General features: G+C 38.7%; 1 protein-coding gene across 1 annotated transcript in view; it reads right to left on the bottom strand.

Annotated features, from left to right (window-relative positions):
• METAP1 (methionyl aminopeptidase 1) overlaps nucleotides 1-25,868 on the bottom strand; it is a 63,048-nt gene extending 37,180 nt beyond the window's left edge. The window contains exon 1 of the mRNA XM_033106647.1: nucleotides 25,599-25,868. Coding sequence (XP_032962538.1) covers nucleotides 25,599-25,712 — 114 coding nt within the window. The 5' untranslated portion in view covers nucleotides 25,713-25,868. The remainder of the gene's footprint in view (nucleotides 1-25,598) is intronic.
• Nucleotides 25,869-26,312: the final 444 nt, after the last annotated feature.

Genomic DNA, 26,312 nt, shown 5'->3' with positions numbered 1-26,312 from the left:
GCAGGACACAAAAATTCTTAGAATGAGGCATTTTCCTCTCTTCTCAGTGAAGCTGTGGTCCAGAGAGGGTGGGGCTGAACCCCATGCTTTTTTCTCTGTGTCCTCCTAGCATTTGGCCTGACACAGGCACAGTCCTGGAAGTGTGCAGCAGATAAGTAACTGAACCCCAGCTTTCTGCCCACAGGTCCAAAAAAGAGAACTCCGAATGAACCAGAAAGTACCGAGGAGGAACTCCAGAAAGTGACCCATAAAGTTACTTATAATACAAAATCAGGTGCTTGTGAGAACAGAACTAACAGATTAGCCAGGTCTCAGACCAAGCACTAGGACAGATCTGAATAGCACCACAAAGCCTTTAAAAAGTGGAACAACATTGGAACCACAGCCCAAAGGCAGGTTAGAACTTGCAGCCGAAATCCAACCAGAGTAGTAGCCTGCTAAAATAAAAATATCAACATTCTGCACAGGACTTAAACAAGACTCAAGATCTCATTATAATTCAAAATCTCCAGGATACAGTCTAAAATTAATCGGCCTATAAAGAACCAAGAAAACTTCAACTCACAAGGGAAGTGAGTCAACAGACACACCAATGCTGGCATTAACAATGTTGGCATTAACTGACAAAGACTTTAAAGCAGCTATTATCAAAATGCTCCAATAAGTAATCAAGAATAGTCTTAAAACAATGGGGAAAAAATTTCTCAAAAATGGATATAAAAAAAAAATTTTTAAACTGAAAACTACAATAGCTAAAATTAAAAACTATATAGAATCAATAGCATAATGGAGATGACAAAAATTCAATGAACTAAAATATCAAGTTATACTATTCAAACACAGAAAAGATTTTTAAAAAATGAACAGAGCCTCAGGGACCTATGTGATAACAATGAATATTGCTAAGAGTAAAGAGAAAAATTACATAATGCTAGAAAAAGGCCAATTAACTAAGATGACAGTCTAACAGTCTAAACTGTACATATCAACAGCAGAGCTTCAAAACGCATGAAGCAAAAAGTGACAGAAGTGAAAGAAGAAAGAGAAAAATCCACAATATAGTTGGAAACAAAAATCAACACCCATTTGCGATAAAAGCTTTCAGTAAACTAAAAGAGAATTTCCTTAACTTGATAAAAACCATCTACAAAAAGTCTCCAGATTGTATCATATTTGATGTGCAAAAACAGAACGCTTTCTCCACAAGCTAAGGAACGAGACAGGATGCCCACCCAACATTCCTGTTTTCACATCACACTGCAAGTCTTATAATTTAACTAGGCAAGAAAACATAAAACGTATGAAGGCTGGAAAGGAATAAAACTGACATAATTATTTATATAAAAATACCAAGGGAAAAAAACCTCCCAGGTCTAAAGTATCGGTTTAGCAAGGTCATACATACAGTATCAACACACAGAAATCTACTGTATTTTTACACACTTTGAAAAAGTACAGAAAACAATGGCATTTATAATCACCCCTCCCAAAATTAAATAATATAAATTTAACAGAACATGTACAGGAGCAGTATTCTGAAAAACTAAAAAACAATGACAAAAGTCAAACAAGATCTAAATAAAATCTAAATAAATAGAGATCCTGTGTTTGTGGACTGGAAGACTAAACATAGGAAAAATGTCAATTCTCCCCAGATTCATGTATGTCTTAAGTAATTCCAATGAAAATCCCAAAAGTTATTTATTTCAGATACAGAAAAAATGATTCTAAAATTTATATGAAAAGACAAATGACCTAGAATAGCTAAAACAATTTTGAAAAAGAATAAAATTGGAAGCGTCTTATACTTTTTCTTATATTAAGAAAATATTGTTTTTCTGTTTCTACTCTTAAAATAACACTAGGGACTAGTGTTGAATCTTACAAATACATTTTAATCATCTACAGAAGCAATTGTATTTTTTTGTATTTGATATAATGAGTCGATGTATTATAGTAATAGCTTTTTCTATTATTTAATGATTTCTACTTCCCTGAAATAAACTACCTGACTACGGTGGGTTATTACTTTATATACTGCATAATGTAACTTGGTAATATTTGTTTTACAAAGTTGTGGTCATTTTATGTCTCTCGATATGTATTGCTGGCTATTTTAATTCAGTTTTCTTGCGGATTTCTTCCCTTTCCTGTCTACCTGTTAGTATTTCACTATTATTACCAACTATTATTATTACTACTACCAACCTTTATTATCTAACCCTCCCCATACATAATAGGGAGGAAGCCATTACTTCTCTGCTTCAGAGTCTTGTCTCAAAAATAAAAATAGCTCTGTCATGTTCTTAATGAGTAAAAAGGGCCAGGTGGTGAGTATCTATAGAGGAAGGTTTCCATCAGGCTGGGTTAGCAGCATATCATCTTCCATTACAGATAACAGCTTGTCACGCCTCCATTCAACATTTGCTAGTGGGAACTACCATTTGTTGAGAGTCTTTTTGAATATCAGATACCTTACATGTGTACTGTCCCATTCAGACTTCACACTAATCATAGGAACTGGATATTAATATAATTATTTTATAGACAGGGAAACCTTAAGCAGGGGAGGGTTACATAATCTAATAATTCAAATGGTTGTTAGGTGGCAGAGCTGGAATTTAAACATAGGGCTCTCTGGCTCCAAAGTCCACTTTCTTTCCATACAGCTGCAGGCTCACAGGGCAGTGCTCTGAAGAAGCAACAGCTCAGTAAAGAGGTAAGATACAGGTCTGCACTGCCTCTGTCCCCAGTACCTTGCCCTACGCCATCTCTTCCATTTGGTTGTCTCTGAGTTGCATCCTTTATAACAAACCAGTAAACATAAGAAAAACAAAAACAATCTAGCACCATATAGGGGAGAGGGGAGGAAGCAGATGAGATCAAGGTATAAGAAAACATTTATGAGAAAGGGCTAAATAAAAATTTTTAACTTAAATTTTTAATAATATAAATATGAAAAATATGTAAAGATTTTTCAGTATATAACAAGAATTGTCAAAATGATAAAGTCAAAGGGAGAAACACAAGACTGGTCTCAAGCATAATCATATTTACCACTTAATAAACATTCTACAAAAGATTAAACGTTTTTATTCACAGAGCTTATATTATTGTATGGTAATTCTCTTATCAGCAGTAATAATTTCTTTATTTGACACTATAGTAACCCATGTTGTCAAGCATAGACAAGAAAATAGAATGAGTTTTTATCGAATTCTGTTGAATAATAAGTAGATTAAGAGATGTACCATGTACCTTGAACACTCCTGGGGATACGTAGCAAACTGTTAACAATCCTGGGAAATTAAGAGATAAACTGGGGGTAGAGGAGAGGCAGATGCCCCTCACTTTAAGTTCTCTGCAACTAACATGTATTACCTTTTTTAACCTCCCCGCCAAATACTATAATAAAACAAATACTCAGCATCAAAACTATACTAAATAGAACTTAACCATCCTGATGCACAAGCAGCTCCCAAAAAAGACTTACATAAACAGAATGAGCTCATGAACTTATAAATTGTACTACTGAAAACTTTAAGTGCTAAGCACTGTCACTCCACTAGATTCCCAATCTTTTATGTTTTAAAAATGCAACCTCTAAATAATAACAATGAGCAAACACTGCCATAATGTTACACAGCACAGTTTTTTAATCCCTCCTGGTAGGTTACAAGCAAAGCCTTTCTTCCCCATTTTCGAATAAAGAGAACAAAATAAAACAAAAAACTACCTACCTATTCTAAAAGACCTACTAGACACAAGGAAGAGGAAGGAATAGGGTGACATGTGAGTTCAGGAAGATGCCCTTTTAAGAGGATGCAGGTGTGGGGGATTTGCGGTCAAGATGGAGGAGTAGGTAAATGTTATGCTTGCCTCCACTCCCCACGTCAAAATTACAACTAAACTACAGAAACACCACCATTGAAAATCGCTGAAGTCTAGCTGAACATAAGTCCTGCAACTAAGGCCATACAGAAGAAGCCACCTTGAGACTGGAAGGAGTGACCGAGACACTGAAGGGTCTGGTCCCACATCCACGTGTGGCATTTAAACATCTGGAGATTTTATCTCAGCCGCAGAGGTCCCCTTGGAAGGAGTGAAGGGTCCCAGCCCCACACCAGGCTCCCCAGCCCAGGGTTCCAGTGCCAGAAAGAGAAGTCCCCACAACTTCTGGCTGTGAAAACCAGCGGAGATTGTGGTTGAATGAGACAAAGAACTACTGGAGTCCCAGGGTTCCCCTTAAAGGGCCAGCACATGGACTTACTTGCTGACTAACTCACTCTCAGCTCCAGCAGCTTGAAAGGTAGCAGGGACATACGAGGAAGAACTGAACAGTCTGGCTTCAGGATGAGGGCTAGCTGGGCAGCTTTGTTGGAGGGGCAGCTTTCTCCCAGACAGAAGGGCTGGCGGAAGGCAATATATCTTTGTTGAGCCTTCCCCTCCTCCTGGCCTGCAGACACAGGTGATTGCCATATCTGAGTTTTCATCAACCTGGCTAACACTGTTTGCCCTGCCTTGGTGACTCCTTGATACAGAGTCTCACCCAATTTGCAGGCACAAACAAGTTGCTTCCAGTAGCTTTTCCATACAAACAGCCTGTCTTGACTCCTGCTGAGGACTTCCCTAAAAATCTCTTAAAGGTTCACAAATCCCAAACAGGCAGCATCTGGCCTCATCGTGCCCCATACCTCTTGCTGAGCAGCCCCAAGCCTGGCATCAGTGGCAGCAGGCCTTGGCCCATGGCTTGGCCTCTCCCAGGTACCTCCAAGCCCAGCATAGTTGGCGACCATTTGTGAATTGATTTGGGGCTCATGCCAGGTGGCACTGAGCAAGGCACAGTCTGCTGCTGAACTTGACCTGTGGCACGGCCCCTCCCCAGGAGGTCCCAGGGCCAGCACTCTTTGCAGGCTTAGACCCTGCATAACAGCTCCTCCACTGTAGTCATGGCCGCTCCTCACAACCAATCAGTCCGAGGGTGAATCTCTCCCGTTGACTTGCAAACAGCAACCAAGGCTCAACTACAGCAGGAGGGCACACACAATACACACAAGGGACACACCTGGAGCACGAAGCTCAGATGATCAGGAACACTGCACCAATGGGACCCACAGGACACCTACTACATAAGGCCACTCTACTACTACCGGGAAACACAGCAGCCCTACCTGACATACAGAAACAAACACAGGAAGGCTGCCAAAATGGGGAGACAAAGAAAAATGTCCCAAATAAAAGAACAGAACAAAGCTTAAAAAAACAAAAAAAGTAGACAAGCAATCTACCAGATGCAGAATTCAAAACACTGATTATAATCATGCTCAATAATCTCAGAGAGAACTTCAACAAAAGACAGAAAACATAAAAATGGAGATAGAAAATATAAAAAAGAACCAGTCAGAAATGAATACAACTGAAGCGAAGACTATATTAGAATCAACAGAATAGATGAAGCAAAGAATTGAATCAGCAATTTACAATATAAAGTAGCAGAAAACACCCAATCAGAACAGCAAAAAGAATTTTTAAAAAAATGAAGACAGTTTAAGGGGCCTTGGAACAACATCAAGTATACCAACATTTGCATCATAGGGCTACCACAAGGAAAAGAGAGAGAGCAAGGAACTGAAAACCTATTTGAAAAAATAATGACAAAAAACTGCCCCAACCTGGCAAAGGAAATACGATATGTGATTAAAAACTATGGTGAATATTTAAATTAAAAAAAAATTATTACTGTAAAAAATGCATTGCCATTAATCTCCCTCAAAATACTCTCCCTCTCTTTGAACACACTTATCCCATCATTCTTGCCACTGTCTGAAGCAGTTCTGGAAGTCCTCTTTCGTGAGTGTCCAGTTAGCTCAGTTGGTTGGGGCAGCACTGCTCCTAACAACAAGGTTGCCGGTTCGATCCCTGCGTGGGCCACTGTGAGCTGCACCCTCCAAAACTAGATTGAAACAACTACTTGACCTGGAGCTGATGGGTCATGGAAAAACACACTTAAAATAAACAAAGGTTTATAAAATAAAATTTTATATATACATATACATATATATACACATATATAAATATACATATACATATATAATGTATATAACCTATACATATGTATATATATGGTGAATGTTGCTGCCAAATGCCATCAAAGGGAAAGGCAGGGATTTTCAATACAAGAAGCGGCGCACTGAACCTAGTCACAGTGTGGTACAGTGTGTTAGTTGGTACAGTCAGTCGGGTGTGAGCTACTGTTGAGAGAAGGTGTGTTTTAAAGTGGTCATAAATCATACTCCAGCATGACAACTCTCCATGTCACACATCACTTCTGGTATAAGGCAATTTCTGTCAAATAAAAATACTATGTTATATCCACCTTATTCACTAGATCTGGCACCGTATGACTTCTGACTCTTCCCCAAAGTCAAAATGACCATGAAAGGTAAACGTTTTGAATCAATTTAGGACATTGAGACAGCCATGACAGTGCAACTGAAGACACTCAAGAGAGAGGACTTCTAGAACTGCTTCAGAAAGTGGCAAGAACAGTGGGATAAGTGTGCTTGAAGCAAGGGAGAGTATTTTGAGGGGGATTAATGGCAATGTGTCTTTTACTGTAATTTTTTTTTTTATTTAAACATTCACCATATTGTTTGATCACACCTCGTAGACGTATAAGCCCAGGAAGTGCAGAGAGTCCCAAACAAGATGAACACAAAGAGATCAAAACCAAGACATTAATTAAAATGCCAAAGGTTAAAAACAAAAAAAGAATCTTAAAGGCAGCAAGGGAAAAACAGTTAGTAACCTACAAGGAAGCTCCCATAAGAATGTCAGCTGATTTCTCAACAGAAACTTTGCAGGCCAGAAATGATGGGCAGGAAATATTCAGTAATGAAAAGCCAGAACCTACAACCAAGATTACTCTACCCAGTAAAGCTATCATTTAGAATCAAAGGACAGATAAAGAGCTTCCGAGACAAAAAGCTAAAGGAGTTCATTGCCACCAAACCAGTATTATAGGAAATGTTAAAGGGACTTCTTCAAAAAGAAAAAAAAAGAAACCATCAAAAATATGAATAAAATGGCAATAACTACATATCTATCAACAATTACTTTCAATGTAAACGTATTAAATGCCTCAATCAAAAAATAGGTGGGTTGAATGGATAAGAAAACAAGCCCCTTATCTATACTGCCTACAAGAGACTCACTTCAGATTGTAAGACAGACACACAGACAGAAAGTAAAGGGATGGGAAAAGATATTTCATGAAATATAAACAGGAACAACAATAGGGGTAGCAATACTTATACTAGACATAATAGACTTTAAAACAAAGGCTATGACAAGAAACAAAGGACCTAGTAATCCTACTTCTGGGTATTTATCCGAAGAAACCCAAAATACTACTTTGAAGGGACATATGCATCCATATGTTCACTGCAGCATTATTTACAATAGCCAAGATATGGAGGCAGCCTGGGCGTCAATCAGTGGATGCATGGATAAAGAAGAGATGATACATATATACAATGGAATATTACTTAGCTGTAAGAAAAATGAAATCCTGACATCTGCAACATGGATGGACCTAGAGGGTATTGTGCTAAGTTGACTAAGTCAGACAAAGAAAGACAAATACCACATGATTTTACTTATATGTGGAATTTAAAGAACAAAATAAAAGAACAAACAAAACAGAAACAAATTCAGACACAGAGAACATTTTGATGGTTGCTATTAACAGATGTAAGGGGGGTTGGGGGATAGGTGAAAAGGGGAAAGGGATTAAGAAGTACAAATCAATAGTTGCAAAATAGTCATGGGGATGTAAACTACAGCATAAGGAATATAGTCAATAATATTGTAATAACTATGTATGTTGTCAGGTGGGTACTAGATTTATGGGGTCATCACTTCCTAAGTTATATAAATGTCTAATCACCACGTTGTACACCTGAAACTAATATAATATCGTATGTCAACTGTGAGAAATTAAAAAAATTAAAAATAAAGAGTATATAGGTCTATTTTGTAAGCTCTAGAAATACTGCAATAATAATTACTGTGATTTCACAACTGTAAGACTTGCTTGTTTCTATTTTAAAGCTTTCAACAAACAGAAAGCTTAACAGTTCCCAAAAGCAATCAATTAGTATTGAGCGCTCAATATATAAAAAGCATTCCTGTATGACAGTTTACTGCATTTGAAAGTACCTGCTTTAGGTACAAACTAAGGTATTCCACATAAAATTACTATTTAATAGCTTTCCCCATTATTGATACATATACATATACATAAATACCGAGTGTGTCAAAAATGTACACTTTGGTCAACGTTGCTCAAGCAGTTGTTGGCCCTAATCAGAAGTGTCTGGACGTTGATGGTAACCAGTTTGAGCACCTCTTGTAATTGCAGAAGTCAAACATGACTTGTATTCATTTTCTGTTATCATTATATATTGAGTATTACAATTTTAATAGTTTTTTCCTTTCTTAAAATGTGTATACATTTTTGGGGGGCACCATATATATATATATATACACTCAGCTTCCCAAGGGGAGTACTTCAAAGGTGACCATAGTGATATTAAGCAATGAGGTATGTAGCACTTTTTCTAGGATGAGTTTGCGAACTTAATTGTCATACCTTATGTTATCTCTTAACCCTCTGAGGTAGGTACTATTTATATACCTATTTTACAGATGAGAAAACTGAGATGAACAGCTAGCTGTTAAATGACTTGCCCAAGGTCATGCAGCTATTACTGACAAGTAAGTAGACTACATGACTCTTTTTCAAAACCATTTATAGGTCAGAAGACAGGCATATGGCAGGTGAAAAGTGAAATAACTAAATCCTTTTCTTCTATTCCAGGAAGCCTAGAGAGAAGCCCTCAAACCAAATTATCAAGACGTCACAATATAATCATGTTATTTAAAGACATGGAATTAAATGCCAAAATAATGTTTAAAATGTTGAAGGAAAGATAAGTTCTAGGGATGCATGTAGATTATGCAACATGACGATTATAGTTAATATACTGTGTCTCATAATTTGAAAGTTGCTGAGAGAGTAAATTATAAAGTTCTCATCACAAAGAAAAATATTTGTAACTATGTGAGGTGATGGATATTAACTAATCATATTGTGATATCATTTCACAATATGTACATATATCAAGTCATTATTGTATACCTTAAACTTATACAATATCATATGTCAAATATTTCTCAATAATTGAAAAAACCGTTGGAAGAGATTACCTGGTATGGGGTGTGAGGATTACAGAATATTTGACTTAAGCCATTTGTATATCTTTACAAGAATCAAAACCATATTTTAAAAGTGACAGTATAATCTCCAAAATGTACAGTGCATATATATTAAGGTTTATTTCCTACAGCCAGTATTTTAAGTTGAATGCCATTTTCCAACTGAAAATCCATCTAAGAGACAAATTAGATGAAACTCCGTCTAAGAGACAAATTATTTTTTGTATTCTGAGTTAAGGCATCTTGTCACCTGAAGCTGACCTTATACCAATTAACAACATTAAGGCAACATGTTTATACTTTCTGGCTCACAGTGTGACTGGACAAGTTACTCTTTGCCCCACAACTGAGTATCCCCCTACTGGCCAAAATACACAGCCCACCTCTTTCAGGCTCTTCCCTGGGGGACATGAGCCTTCTGGTGAACTAGGTTTGACAGACCGGCACCCAGGGAAACAATGAGGTTACTCCTTTGTTTCACATCAATCCAATTTCCTTCCCAACACTGCTGTCTTCAGTGATCCACCCCTTACAGTGGGTATGTCTACGCAGTCACCATTATTTGATTGTTCCTAGTTTCTCCACTCAAAAGACAATGTCATTTTACACCCAGAACCCAACCATCAAATCTTCCTGAATTTTAAGTAAACAAAGACTTTACTACTCTAATTGCAATTGCTTGCCATCTGGGGTGTATCAGAGCAGGTTCAAAAACATTTTTCTTTTTATCCATCTTCATCACAGAAATCTTGTAAAAAGAAATCTGGAGTAATCTTCGCTACTTAAAATAGAACAAAAAAGAGCTGCTCTGACTGAGACAGGAGCAGGGAGCTGGGGCAGTTCTCACTTGTACCCAATTCTGTATGTATAATTCAGAGCAATTGTGTTTAAATAATCAGGTATCTTCCTCTCCTCCAGTCAAATCTTACCTTCCTTCAAAAGTACAGAGATGATAATAACTGATTTGAAATACCATCTTCTTTGTAAAACTCCTCCTGTCCCCCAGTGGGAAACAGTGTTTCTTCTAAACCCTTTAGCAATCACTTCCTCCACAATTCAGTGAATAACCTATTCCATTGTGATCTCTACTACTGATTTGATTCTCAGGTAAACTTTGAACAAACTAAAAGCAGTATAAATTATTTTAAAGGAACTATAATCAAAAGCCTTCTCCTCCAACCTCACTTTATGGTGGGCAGAGTAAAAAGCCCAGAAAATATATATAAAGACCAACATTTAGGACACACCTTAAATATTTATGGAAAATTATTTTCTTTTCATTTCAATTTTGAAAACTCACAAGATACAGAAGAATATAATTTGAGAGACTACTTTGAAAAGTATGGTGAGATTGAAACCATAGAAGTTATGGAAGACAGGCAGAGTGGAGAAAAAAAGAGGATCTGCTTTTGTAACTTTTGATGATCATGATACAATTGATAAAATTGTTGTTCAGAAATACCACACTATTAATGGGCATAACTGTGAAGACAAAAAGGTTATCTCTAAACATGAAATGCAGTCCACTGGATCGCAAAGAGGTTGTGGAGGTGGATCTGGCAACTTTATGGGTCGTGGAGGGAACGTCGGAGGTGGTGGGGGTAACTTTGGCCATGGTGGAAACTTTGCTGGAAGAGGAGGCTATCGTGGTGGAGGTGGGAGCAGAGATAGTTATAGAGGAAGTGATGGTGAATAGAATGGATTTGGAGGTGATGGTATCAATTATGGCGGTGGTCCTACTGTGTTTCCCCAAAAATCAGAACTGGCCGGACAATCAGCTCTAATGTGTTTTTCGAAGCAAAAATTAATATAAGACCCAGTCTTATTTTACTATAATATAAGACTGGGTATAATATAATACAACATAATATAATATAATGTACCGGGTCTATATTAATTTTTGCTCCAAAAGACACATTAGAGCTGATTGTCCGGCCAGGTCTTATTTTCGGGGAAACAGGGTGGCTACAGCTACCCTGAGGAGGCTATGGTGGTAGTGGAGGGCCAGGATATGGAAACCAAGGAGGTTATATGGCGGTGGTGGTGCAGGATATGATGGTTACAATGAAGGGGGGAATTCCGGCGGTAACTATGGTGGTGGTGGGAACTACAATGATTTTGGAAATTATAGTGCAGGACAACAATCAAATTATGGACCCAAGACGGGGGGCAGTTTTCGTGGAAGAAGCTTGGGCTTCTTCCATATCCATGGTGGTCCCTATGGATATGGGGGTGGAAGTGGTGGATATGGTAGCGGAAGGTTCTAAAAACTCAGCAGAAAAGGGCTACAGTTCTTAGCAGGAGAGAGAGCGAGTTGTAGTCAGTAAAGTTGCAGGTTACTTTGAGACAGTCACCCCAAATGCATTAGAGAAACTGTAAAAATCTGCCACAGAAGGAACGATGATCCATAGTCAGAGAAGTTACTGCAGCTTAAACAGGAAACCCTTCTTGTTCAGGACTGTCATAGCTACAGTCTGCAAAAAGTGCAGCTATTGAAAAAAAAAAAAAAGTGCAGCTATTGAGTAATGCAATGTAGTGTCAAATAGATGTCTTTTATCTGCTGTAGCTTTGTCTTTTTCTTTTCATTACATCAGGTATATTGCCCTATAAATTGTGGTAGTGGTACAGGGAGTAAAAAACTAACGAATTTTTAACTTTAAAAAGAAAAAGGAAAACTGGAAAATCCACAAATATGCAGAAATTAAACAATGCACTGGTAAACAACCAGTGGGTCAAAGAGGAGGACACAAGGGAAATTACAAAATACCTGAGACAAATGAAAACAAAATACCAAACATACCAAAATACACAACATACTAAAACTTACGGGATGCAGTAAGAGCAATGCTAGAGGGAAGTTTATAGCTACAAATGCATATATTAAAAAAGATCTTAAATTAACAACCTAATTTACACCTCAAGGAACTAGAAAAAACAAACGGAATCTAAAACTAGCAGGAGGGAAATAATAAAGATTACAGCAGATTAATAAAAATAGAAAAACAATACAAAAAAATCAAACTGAGTTGTGTGTTTTTTATAAAGATCAACAAAATTCACAAACCCTTGAACTGAGGAAAAAAATGAAAAGAAAAAGATTCAATTAATGAGGAGCGTGAACTTCCAGTGCATTCATTCTATGAAGCCAGCATTACCCTGATACCAAAGCCAAAATACACCACAGGAAAGCTACAAACCAACAGCCTTCGTAAATATTGATGCAAAAATCCTCAACAAAATGCTAGCAAACAAAATTTAAGAGCACATTAAAAGGATTACATACCATGACCATGGAATTTATTCCTGTAATGCAATGGTTCAACATACAAAAATTAACTAACGTAATATACCACATTAACAGAATGATGGACAAAAACCACATTATCATCACTGATGCAGGAAAGCATCTGACAAGATTCAACACTCATGATAAAAACACTCAACAAACTAGAAACAGACTAAACTGACTCAACATAATAAAAGCCATATGTGAAAGGCCTACAGCTAACATCAGAGTCAATGGTGAAAAAGTGAATGCCTTTCCTTTTAAAACCAAGAACAAAAGGATGCCTACTCTCAACATTTCTATTCAACAAAGTATTGGAAGTCTTAGCCAGAGCAATTAGGCAAGAAAAAAAAATAAAAGGCATCCAACTAGAAAGGAAAAGCAAAATTATTTTGGTTCACAGATGACACGATCTTGTATGTAGAAAATTTCTAAAGATTCTAAAGTTAAAAAAAACTGTTAGAACTAACAAAATGAGTAAAGTTACAGGGCACAAAATCAACATGCAAAAATGAATTGTGGGGCAGCCGGATGGCTCACCTTGTTAGAGCACGAGCTCGTAACAGGGTTGCTGGTTCAATTCCTGCATGGGATGGTGGGCTGCACCCCCCTCACCCCCCGCAACTAGACTGAAAACGGTGACTGGACTTGTAGCTGAGCTGCGCCCTCCATAACTAGACTGAAGGATAACGACTTGACTTGGAGCTGAGGGTCCTGGAAAAACACATTGTCCCCCAATATTCCCCAATAAAAAAAATTTTTTTTAAATGAATTGTGTTTCTGTACAGTAACAATGAACAACTGGAAAAGGAAATTAAGAAAACAATTCCACTTACAATAGTATCAAAAAGAATAAAATACTTAGGAATTAATCTAACAAAGCAGTTCAGAAACTTGTACACCGAAAATTGCAAAACATTCCTAAAAGAAATTAAAGACACAAATAAATGGAAAGATGTCCCATGTTTATGGATTGGAAGACAATATTGTTAAGATGTCAATACTACTCAAAACAATCTACAGATTCAACATAATTCCTATCAAAATCCCAAAGATGTTTTTTGCAGAAATTGAAAAAAATTCATCCTAAAATTTATACGGAATCTCAAGGGACCCCAAATAGCCAAAACAATTTCGAAAAAGATGAAGAAAGTTGGAAGACTCACACATCTTGATTTCAAAACATATTACAAAGTTACAGTAATCAAAATGGTAAGGTGGGCCGGCCGGTGGCTCAGGCAGTTAGAGCTCCATGCTCCTAATTCCGAAGGCTGCTGGTTCGATTCCCACATGGGCTAGTGGGCTCTTAACCACAAGGTTGCCAGTTCAATTCCTCGAGTCCCGCAAGGGATGGTGGGCTCTGCTCCCTGCAACTAAGATTGAACACAGCACGCTGAGCTGCCTCCCGGATGGCTCAGTTGTTGGTTGGAGTGCGGGCTCTCAACCACAAGGTTGCCAGTTCGACTCCCACAAGGGATGGTGGGCTGTGTCCCCTGCAACTAGAAACAGCAACTGGACCTGGAGCTGAGCTGCGCTCTCCACAACTAAGATTGAAAGGACAACACTTGACTTGGAAAAAAGTCCTGGAAGTACACACTGTTCCCCAATAAAGTCCTGTTCCCCTTCCCCCAATAAAATCTTAAAAAAAAAAAATGGTATGGTACTGCCACAAAGATCTATAGACTAATGGAATACAATGGAGTCCAAAAATAAGACTACTCAATGTGGAAAGAACAGTCTCTTAAATGGTGTTGAGAAAACTGATATCCACATGCAAAGGAATGATGCTGTACCTTATACCACATTCAAAATTTAATTCAAAATGGATTAAAGACCTAAATTTAAGGCCCCAAACTATAAAACTCCTAGAAGAAAACCGGAAAAGCTTCATGACATTGGATATGGTAACGATTTCTTCAATATGACACCAAAAGAACAGGCAACAAAAGTAAAAGTAGGTAAGTGGGGCTGTGTCAAACTTTTATGACTTTTGTTCATCAAGACACAATCAACAGGGAAGAGGCAACCTACAGAGTGGAAACAAAGATTTAAAAATCATATATCTGACAAGGGGTTAATATGCAAAGTACATAAACACTCCTACAACTCAATAAGAAAAAAAAATCAAATAACTTGATTAAAATATGGGCAAAGGACTTGAACAGACATTTCTCCAAAAATGATATTCAAATGGCCAACAAGCCTATGAAAGGTACTCAACATCACAATCATCAGAGAAATACAAATCAAAACCCCACGAGACAGCATCACATTCACTAAGATGGCTACTATTTAAAAACAAAACAAAACAAAACAAAAACAAAAAAAACAAAATTTTACCCCAAAACCTGAAAAATAACAAGTGCTGGTGGGGATTTGGAGAAGCTGTAATCCTTGTGCACTGTTGGTAGGATTGTAAACCACTTTGTAAACCATACTGGCATGGTGCAATGCTATGGAAAACAGATGGTGGCTCCCCCAAAAATTAAAAACAGAACTATTTAACGATCCAGCAATTCCACTTCTGGATATATATCCAAAAAGAATAGAAAGCAGGGTCAAAGAGATATTTGCACAGCCATGTTCATAGCAGCACTATGCACAATAGACAAGAGGTGGAAGCAACCCAAATGTCCATCAAAGAAAGAATAAACAAAATGTGGTATGCACAATGAATTCTCTGCAGCCTTAAAAAGGAAGGAAATGCTGTCACATGCTACAGCATGGATGAACATCGAGGACATTATGTTAAGTGAAATAAGGCAGCCACAAAATGACAGACTGTATGATTCCACTTGTATGAGGCATCTAACATAGTCCAATTCACAGATAGAGAAAGAATGGTGACTATCAAGGTTGGGAGGAAGGAGCAAAGACAGTTGCTATTTAATCGATACAGAGTATCAGTTCTGCAAGATGAAAATATCCTGGGGAGCTGTTCCACAACAATGTAAATATACTTAACACTGTTAAAGTGTACACTTAAAAATAGTTATACTGGTAAAGTTTATATGTGTTTTTTACAACAAGAAAAAAGACATATTTAAAAAAAAGTAAGTTATAAAACTATATACCTGTATAAAATATAAAACAATGATACCATTTTTGTTTTGAACAAGAAAAATAACAGCTCTTGAAACTAATATAATACTGTATGAAAAAAATAAAATTAAAAAAAAACATCTAACATTTGAGTGTGTACTACCAAATGTGTATTACGATCACGCCTATCACATGATTTAGGCACTTACTATGTATTAACCCTGTTATTCTTCACAACCACTTTAAGAGGTAGGTACTATGATTACTATCCCATTTTACAGATGAGAAAGCTGAGATCCACAGATTAATTAACATGCCCCCCCAAACACATAGATAATTAATGGCAAAGCCAGGTTTTAAATACAGGCCTTCTTGAGACAGTATCTATGCTCTTAAACCCTCTATGTAATATATACATAAAAGTCTGGGAAAATAATAAACCAAACTGTCAACATTCTCTTAGGAAATGATCATGGTGGAGTTTTCACTTTATACACTTCTTTTAAATTTATGCAAAGATCATGCACTGCTTTTTATAATGAAAAACAAAAGGAGATATTGACAATTTGAAAAAATATACTCAACAGGACAGCAAGGTCTCTATCCCTACAATCATTTTATTTCCTTATATTTCCGTACTTGGACTTTTCACTACAGTAAAGCTAATCCATCTAGTGTAACACAAATGCCTCAGCTTGCTTCTGTTTCCATAAACACACCTTTTCCCTGGAGAGAATGTCCTCTCCTTCGCCATAATACACACCTTTTTATCTCTTAGTTTTTATTTATTTTTTAATTTATCAAAATCCAGTTCTTAATTCGCCTACTTCAGGAGGCCTTCTAGGAACTGTCCTTACCTATAATTTTTTTCAACTATTCAGTATACTGTTTTGTCAACTGCCCTTTTGTGGTTTTATGTGTGTCCTCCACAGAGCCATCAGCAAAGTTCCTTAAAGATGTCACTACCCCATCTCCTAGAGGCAGGGACCTTCTCATAGCATGGAGCCTACTTAGCACCCAGATCTGGACTTCTATAGACATTCCTCCCAGAAACCAGGGTTCTTTGGAGACAGGAATGATTCCAGATCTGGGATAGGGAAATTACAAGGTAAATCTGATTTGTCTTGTGCCAGAAAGCCAGGAAGCAATCAGAGACTAATGGAGGAGGGTCAAAAGGGTATAGAAACCACTTTGAAGGTGGTACCACTGACCAACATCAAAAATAGGACTGTAATTGATTTTAGTATTTAATGAAGGAAAAAAGTCCAAAGCTCCCTAAACTGAAATATGAGAAAACAACAAGCATATGTGACAAGCAGAAGTGGCCACTATATTACCATTACGTCTTTCTAGGAGGAATAGTATACTACCATTTTCAGGTGGAACATTCACCAGCTGATGAAGGAAAACTTTTCCTTGTAGGTAAAAGTAATCAGCTATTAAATAACAATGGGGACTAGGTGGGGATGGGAATTGCCTTTTGCAATCCACAGAGATAATTATCAGGCAAGGCTCATGGAGAAACCACTAGGAGAAAGACTGCTGAGGAAACGCATATTCGCACACTGCCAAAGCATTATCCCACATATTACATGATAATTGCGAAGTGAAAAATGTTGTTTACAATGGTATGGTAGCAACCTCCTTAACCAAGTGATCAAATTTAGTACCACTGGAGTGGGACAACCAGGCATTCTGTGCCTCCCGATCTGATACAATATGAAACACACAGCATCACCTCCGAGTCTTCTTGTCAAGTGAATCTTGACAGAATATAGGCCTTTGGACCTAATATCTGGCTTACAAAAAATACAAGGGATGAAAGAACAACTTAAAGATACTATGAGGAAATAGTCAGATAATTGAGAATGTGTGACCTTCTACAAGACAACTGACAAGTATCTTCAAAAAATCAGTACCATGAAAATAAAGATTGGAGGACTGTTCTAAATTACGAGACTGAGACATAACAACCAAATGCTATTTGTGAGCTTTGATAGGGTCTTGATTCCAAAAAAAAACAAAACAAAAAAACCCCCATAATACAACTATTAAATATGCTTGGAAAATAACTGAAAAAGTTGAATAGGACTATTAGATGAATGTTCTTAAATATAATCATGAAACTGCAGTTAAGAATGTCTTTTTCGTTAGAAAGTGCACGCTGAATATCTAATGGGTCGGGTTATCACATTGTCCGTGCCTTATTCTATAATGTTTCAACAAATACATACACAAATTCAATATACACACAAGCACACACAAAGAAAGCAAACAGCATAATGTTAATTTAGATGATGGGTATATCACAATTAGGTGTAATAGTCTTTTAAAAACTTTCCTGTTTGAAAATTTTCATAATAAAAATCAAGGGAAACTCAATAAAGTTGTAAAATAATCAAGAGAAAAGATAACCCCTTGTTGCATACCTGAAATCTATGTAATTTTACTAACAATTGTCACCCCAATAAATTAAAAATAAATTAATAAAAAAAAAAAGATAACCCCTTGTCTATAACTTTCACTTAGCACCTCATCACTTATCTTTTTAAAGTACGTCTTGTCAGCACAAGTAACCATAAGCCCCTAGAGGACAGTTAAATTTTTGCAAGTTTACAGATATGACAATAGCCCAATGAATGTTGTTATTCAAAAGTAACACGAAAGACCAGATTCGCGAAAATCAAAATGTCTGCTAATAACAAGTCCTAGCAAAGATTTGGAACAATGTAAAGATTCTGATGAGGGGAGTGTAAGTACAATCACACTGAAGAATAATTTGGCATGACCAAAATAAAGCTGAACAACTACGTATACCATGACCCAAGAATTTTTCTTCTAGGTGTATACCCAAGAGAAATTCTTGCACACAGGCACCAGGAGTTAGGCCTGAGAACGTTTAGAGCAGCACTGTTTATTAATCCAAAAACCTGAAACAACCCAAATTTCCATTAATGAAGAAATGAATAAATTATGATATATTAACTCCTTGCAATACCATACAGCAATGAAAATGAATGAACTAGAGCTATGTACGACAGGGATGAATCTTAAGAACATAATGTTAAACAAAGAAAGGAAGTTGGGAAAAAGTACACTGCTTTTACTTACAAAAATGTCAAAGCCATCAAAAGTAAACAATGCACTATCTATCTCTGGAATCAAACCTATGGAAAAGCAAATTGCATTCTTGAAACACAAAATTCAAGAAAAGGAAGTACTCCAGGTGAGGGAGACATAGGAGACTTCTGGTTTTGTTTACCTAGTAATATTCTTTTTAGTAATACAGGCATTTGCTGTATCAGGTTTCTTTAGAGCCTATGGCTGATTTATTGCTAGTTTTTTATTCTACTCGATATCTAATAAAAACAACTTGGAAAAAAAATAATGCATATAAATTCTGACTTGAAGGTACTTAAAAACCTCAATTCAAAAGCAATACTAAATATTCATATAATAACTGCATTTCTATTTTTCTCTACATTTGTTTAGTAGTGAACAATACAAAGTTATCAGTATTCAAATAGTCAAACCCATCACTAATACCAATTAACAAAACAATCAGGAATAAAATAAATCGCCATTTAAAAAAAAAAGCCATGCCAAAAAAAGACTATGCTATGTCTAAAACCTTACATTTACCTATTTTACTGAATGATTGAAACTCATAATTTGATGGATAAGACAGGGTAATCTTCAAAATCTGATGCACAGGGCTGACCTTTTGTACCTTTATCAAGGCAGGATTTTTAAATACAGGTTCACATTATGGAAAAATCTTTGTTGCCTCCCACTTTATGATGGTAAGGGAACTGCTAAAGTCATAATTTCACTTATCATTTATACCCTACACTCTTCAGACACAGGAGCTTATGACCCAGATAAATGCCACACTAGCACACCCCAGCTGACGGGTTTTGAGGAACGCTTTCCAACAGACATGGCACAGCTTTGGTATTATCAGGAAGAAGTCCCCACTGAGCTTTGCAATAAAACAGTAAGTTCCTGAGGACAAAACCAGGAGACAACTTTTTTTTTATAAGAACACTTTAACATGAGATCTACCCTCTTAACAAATTTAAGCGTCAATACAATTTTCAATGTTGTTGGTACAATGCTGAATAACAGACATCTAGAGGTTACTCATCTTGCTAGACTGAAACTTCCTGCTGTTGATTAGTAATTCCCCATTTCTCCTCCCTCCAGCCCCTGGCGACCACTATTTCCCTCTTTGATTCTACAAATTTTGACTGTTTTAGATACCGCGTCTAAGAGGGATCATGCAGTATTTGTCCTTCTGTGACCGGCTTATTTCACTCAGCAAAATGTCCTCAAGGAACATCCATGTTGCGGCATATTGCAGAATTTCCTGCTTTTTAAGGCTGAATAGTATTCCACTGTGTATTTATACTACATTTTGTTTATCCATTCACCTATCCATGGACACTTATTGTCTCCACAACTTAGCTCTTGTGAACAGTGCTGCATGGAGAGAACTAACTTGTAATGTGTAATTTGGGGGAAGTTTTCCAAGGTCCCTCTTCCAGGTTCAACTACAGCTGACAAACACGCATGCTGAGGAAGGCAGGCCAAGCTTGCAGAGTATGGTGAACTGTTCTTTATGCAGAGCCAGACACAAGGCTGACACCAATCAAAGAAATCAAAATACAGACTCATAATTGTTGAGCTGGCAGCACCACCTGCCCAGACATGAATAAGCAAATGTTTCATGTTCAAACTGAGAGGTCAGGGAAAGGGTAATAATTATATTTATATTCTATTACATTAAAACTAATATGGAGAGAATACCAATGGTTGCTGTGTGAAGCATCCCTGCCTACATGCGTCTACTACTTTTGCTATTAATACCACAGACAATTCCTCATTGATGCAGAAGGAGTTACCATGCTACAACGTCTCGTAACATCTATAGCACGGTATGTGCTTACCTATGTGTTTATGTGTCTGTCATCCCCGCCACATTTACTAAGACCTAAACAAAACCAACCAAACAAACAACTAAAAATTTCTATCCACAGACTGTATGAACTGTATAAAACCACACCTCCTTCCAACAGTCCACTGATCTCTAAAAAAGTAACTCAGTTAAAGACTTGCTCAACTTTTGATTCCTTGCCAATGAAATGATGCTTGCTTTTTATTATATTACAAGTTCTAGTGGAATATAATTCATTCCAAAACCTCAATATCAGTATTTATAAGATAAGCATGTCAATAAAAGGAGATCTCCACTGACCAGAAGGTCCTCAAACCAACAAAGATCCACAGACTCCACTATGAGAACTACCAATAGCTTGGGATGGTTTAATCCCGGTTTCATGTACCACTCCTACCATTATTCTGTATCCCTGCGTAAATAAAAATGATTTAAATTTTACAGGAACATTTGTTGAAGAGTAGTTAAACAGCGGCTAAACAATTGAAAAGAAACTAAATTCAACCATAGGTGAGTAAATAAAGGATAGTACATCTATAACATAGTATACTATTCAGTCATTACAAAAGTAGCTATGACAGACACTCCCAATACATTAGTTAACACGTAAGGGTGGCCAAATTCCCTAGGATTATGTATATTATGGGGCCATTTTTGTAAAAACATATACAAGTATATGCACATTAAGCATATAAAATATATGTTTGTAAAAATACACATCAAAAGTTTCACAGAAATTATCACGGAGTAACTTTTCATCTGTATTTTCTAATTTTTCTACAGTAAGTATATTATTAAAGTTATTTTTGTTTGACAAATACAATCTATCTACATCTTCATTCTACTTTTTGTTTATAAGAAGCTATCCAATCATTTGTACCCAATCATTTAACTTACAGCAATATCTAGGCGTAGTGAGTTATGTGAGGAATTTAAAGACAATCCCTATAAATAAAAAAAGTATAATATAGTAATATCTCCATCGTTGACGGAGATTAATGCAAATAAAGATTGCATTGCCAGGAACTGTTACCAAAGACGTTAACATCTCTGGTAACAAAGAGAGATTCAGAGGACAAGGTTGCATTTCAGTGTCCCATGTTGGAAGGACAATTCCTTCTTCCTACAAGATGCCCAGTCACTCACTTTCCTTCCTGGACACCCAGTTAGTTAATTACCTTACCTTGCCATTGCTTCTTTAAAAGAACGTATTGCAAGAATTTGTTTAAAACGTTCATAAACAAATACTACTTCTCCTTAGCCACTTTTAAACGTTCCTTATGACTGACTGTAATAGTATTAGACATGAGGCTATAGGTATAATAAAACCATTTACTGAACACTGTGCCAGGCATGTTGCACGCACTCTCTTATTTACCTTCCCCTCAACTCCACGGAGGGCGCACCATTAGACTTCTCTTACAAAACTAGGAGACGAATCAGCCAAGGACAAGATGTGCACCCAGGTCAGGTCAGACTCCAAACCCAGTCTCCTTCCCCTTCCATTACACTACCTTTCCAGTTCTTAGGCCTCGTAGCATCAGTTGCAAACCACTCAGGTCCTCAGCTGATTCTTTAAAGACCAGACAGCATCTGTCTTCGGTTGTTCACTGAAGGTTTGAATGTATCCCTGCTTTCCTTCTCAGGCCCATCAACCTCTATTCTTTCATTTAATGAACTGAAGGCATACTGTGTGCAAGGCACGTAGAAAAATACAAAAATGAGTAAAGCACAGTCTCCATTCTCAAAAATAACCTCATGAACTCCTAGGGACTAGGAGGAAACTACTGAATTACTTTAAAACTAGTAAATTACTACTAAATAAGAATGAACACTTCTATAAAAAATATCATCAAACATCAGGAACTCCTGAAAAGCTGAATTTTCAAGTAAAACGGTTTTACTCAAAGGACTAAAACCTTTCTTAGAATTAAGCATTGTAGATAAAAAATATTTCTACGTTCTTAAGCATAAAACACAGATAACAATAAAAAGAGCTAATATTGATTAAATTTACTAATGTGCTAAGTGTTTTACATACACTTAGTATTTAGTCTTCACCACAACTTTGAGGTAAGTAGTAGTAATGGTCCCATTTTAAAAGGAGGAAACAGAAAACAGAGAGGTTAACTCATTAGCCCAAAATCACACAGCTAGTAAATGATGGAGTCTTGATTCGAATGTAGCAGTCTCTCTCTCTATTCTGCCTTTGATACATTTATTCATTGATTCAAACATTTGACCACCTACTGCATGCAAAGCACTGTGTTGAATAATGAGGATAGATAGGGCAGTGAACAAGATAGTTTATTCATGAAGCTCACCTCAATCAGAGATCGAAAGACAGATAAATAAGAAAACAAACAGATAATGAGATAGTATAAAGTATTATAGAGGAAATAAACAAAGTGGTATGACAGAGTGACCCAGCAAGGCTTACTTCTATTATGGCGTCCTGCAATTTTGTTCTCGGTTTGTTCCCAAAGACAAGTTGGCCAGACAGCCACTCTGAGGACCAGAGGAGCAAGGAGTAGAAAGAAGACAGACTACTCCTAGTGAAGGTGATCAGAAAAGTGGCAAGGAGAAGCCCTAGTCTCACCACAGATGTGGAAATTGGTTTAGGAAAAAATGATATGATCAGTCTCAAGCTGGGGCTGAAAGAACAGCTGTAACTTCAGAAGACAGGTGACATTTTGGGTGAAGGAGAGTGTAAGTATAGCCTCTGGTTAGAGCAAGAGAATAAAGCTGGTTCTCTGATTATGGGGCTAGAATCCTGCAAGCAATGGTAACTCTCTGTATTACTGGTAGGGGGTAAGTATAATTAAACTGCTATGCTGGGGGAAAATAACTTCTGTACCAAAGGTTTTGTTTGGATGGCTTTTGTGGGTGTTTGCACAGTGAGGAACTACAACAGGAAAATGAATTGAGACACCATTACAACTGACTTGGTGAGAAATTTAAAAAACTGACCATAGGGAGGTGGTAATTAGAATGAAGACAGACAGCTGTGAGAGCAACTCAGGATGTTTGACTTACAGGCATAGCAATGGTATGGGAAATACACCTAGGAACCCAACATGAAATAAAATAAATCCAATCCTACAGTACTGAATACACCCTGCATGTTTTCTGCATGTTTTCAAAAATGTGTTGGAAAATTTCCACAAACCCCAAGGAGCCAATGTTCTTTCTACTGAATAAATACCATGCCTACGAAAATACCACCTATGCTTGATGAATATGGTTTCATAGAATCTTTTTAAAATCTCAACAAATGTCCGTACATATTCATTCATTTAGTATTACAAAATGCCACCTACTCTTAAATGCAGAGTAAACCACATTATTCTTCTCAGATGATACACAATTTCCAAAAGCAAACTTTTTTTGTGTTAAGTTCAGGTCCCACATAGGCCTCAACAAACGGAGAATTTGAAAATTATTTTGAAGAAACAAAAAGGACTCCTACCAGTTTTAGCTGAGTCGACTCACTGCTATTTTTAGAATGAACAACATTTCCCCATGTGCAACTTTGTCCAAAGGATACAACAAGGTCAAGGCTCATATCCTATCTGAAAACAAGACCTATACAACATAACCAGGATCTCTTCTTACAATGGACTGTCTACAAGTGTTGTGGCTGAAGGAGTTTATGTTTACTTTGCATACAGCTTTACGTTTATGTGTTTTATATTTTAAGTATATTATTTGTATTTACTGTTCTTACATGTTTTCATTCTATTCATTCATATTTTTACATATGGCAGTGTCCACATAGCACTGGCAGCCTTAAAAAAAATGCCTTACGTTTTACCAGCATTTCACATTCATTGGATATTTTGGGCCTCGGAATAACTTTGTGAAATAGTAAATAACTATATTATCTTCCCCTGTGTACAGTGGTGCGACTGGAGTTCAGAAAGGTTAAGTAGTTTGACTAGTGCAAGATTGCACAGTAACTGGCAAGGGCAGAGCCCTGACCAGGCCTTCGCTCTTCCTCCATGCCCTTCTCCCCCCAGGACACTGCCAATTTAATACTTGAATATTCACGTGTCTCGAATATTCAACAGTCCTGGACTGTAACTAAGAGCCATCACTGCCGCCCTGCCAAAATCTTGAGTACCGAAATGCAGCTGCAACACTAATACTTTTCAGTAAACATAAACACGAGTACACGTTTCAGTCAGGACCCCATTCAATGCTGGGTTTGGCTCTACTGCACAAAACTTATTAAAACATACTACAGCCTTAAAGCATACCCTTAATGGAACTGTCGTCTCCACTCACTTGGAAATTCAGTGAATGCAAAAGGTGACTCATACCGTTAACTTATGGCTTTCTAAATTAATAATGTTGGATGCCAAAGGAAAAGAATGAATTCCACAGACCCTTCTCCATCCCCACCCCCAAAGTTGCTTAAGTGTCAAAGCGCGGCAGTAAAACACAAGGACAGAAGTTGGGGCTGGAGCCAGCATTCCTCCTCTCAGCGACTCCCACAGTCCCCGGGCAACCCATTCCTCAAAGCCCAGCGGGTCTCTTCCGACCCCCAATCCCGCCGGGACCAGAGTGACTACCGGTCCCGGAGGCCCCCGCACAGTCCTGCCCGGAGCTGCGACAGCGAACTCGCAGGGCTGAGGCCGCCCCCTGCCCCCGGCGTCCCCACCTGTCCTGCGTAGCCCGCACACCTGGCAGTCCCTGCCCCGGCAGATACCTGCGCGGCGGGAACGGTCCCTAAACGCGGCGCCCCCGGGCAGCGGGTCCACCCCGGACAAGTCCGCTTCCGCTTCCAGCCCACATGGCCCGGACAGACCGCGCCCCGCCCCCGGTGCGCCCCGCGCGGCCGCGTCCCGAAGGGCCCAGGACTGCCGGGCGCGGGAGCGGCCGCCGGCGCTGCGGATGCGGGGAGGAAGCGCAGCCAGCCCGCCGGCCGGGGGAAGAGGAGGAGCGGGTCGCGACCTGCCGCGAGGGCTGGCGGAGAGGGAAGGGGAGGGGGTCCGGCGGCGGCGGCACCGCCGCGGGGTAGCGGGCGTCTACCTGCGAGCAGAAGTACGAGCCCTGGATGCCCAGCTTGATGCAGGTGGGACACTGGAGCTTGGCCTCGCTGCTGCAGCCGTCCGTCTCGCATACCCGTGTCTCCACGGCCGCCATGCTGCCCGGCTGCTGGAGGAGCGCCTCACCGAGGACGAGTAGGAGGAGGGAGGGAGGAATGGCTGGGTGGAGGGAGGGTTGGGGAGGGGAGAGAGGCCGAGCCGGGGGAGGAGCTCGGCCCAAGGGCCTGGGCGCGGAAGGAAGAGGGGAGCCAGACCAGCCCAGACCACGCTGCGCGCCCCACCCCCAGTCCGCGCGCGCAGCTGGCGCCCCGCCCCCCGCCTTCGCCCCGCCCCCCAAGGCCTCTGCACCCCCAAAGCCGGCGAGCACGTGGGGGCAGTGAGGGAGCTGGCGATCTCCAGCTGCGCGGCACCCACGCGCTGGCTCTGCCCCTGGGGAGAGGGGCCTCCCAGCGCCGGGCAGCGAAGGCCAGGTGAGGTCCGCGAGAAGAGGCTCACATGCCTCGAGCTCTCTGTGCCTAGAGAGGCAGATACCCAGTCGTCCCTTACTGAATTGAATCCCAGTGTCCTGAATGTCCCCCACGCTCGCAGGCGATTGGAAAGGGCGCTCCACTCCTCTGCGTTAGTCCACCCGGCAGCTCCTCGGAAAAGGAAAGTAATTCCCTTTTTTAAGTTCTATTTCTTACTGTCAGCTCTGAGG

Source organism: Rhinolophus ferrumequinum, chromosome 5, assembly GCF_004115265.2.
Source record: "Rhinolophus ferrumequinum isolate MPI-CBG mRhiFer1 chromosome 5, mRhiFer1_v1.p, whole genome shotgun sequence".
Lineage (NCBI taxonomy): Eukaryota > Metazoa > Chordata > Mammalia > Chiroptera > Rhinolophidae > Rhinolophus > Rhinolophus ferrumequinum.
The sequence above is the reverse complement of the archived record's forward strand: the minus strand, read 5'-3'. Positions and strand labels throughout refer to the sequence as shown.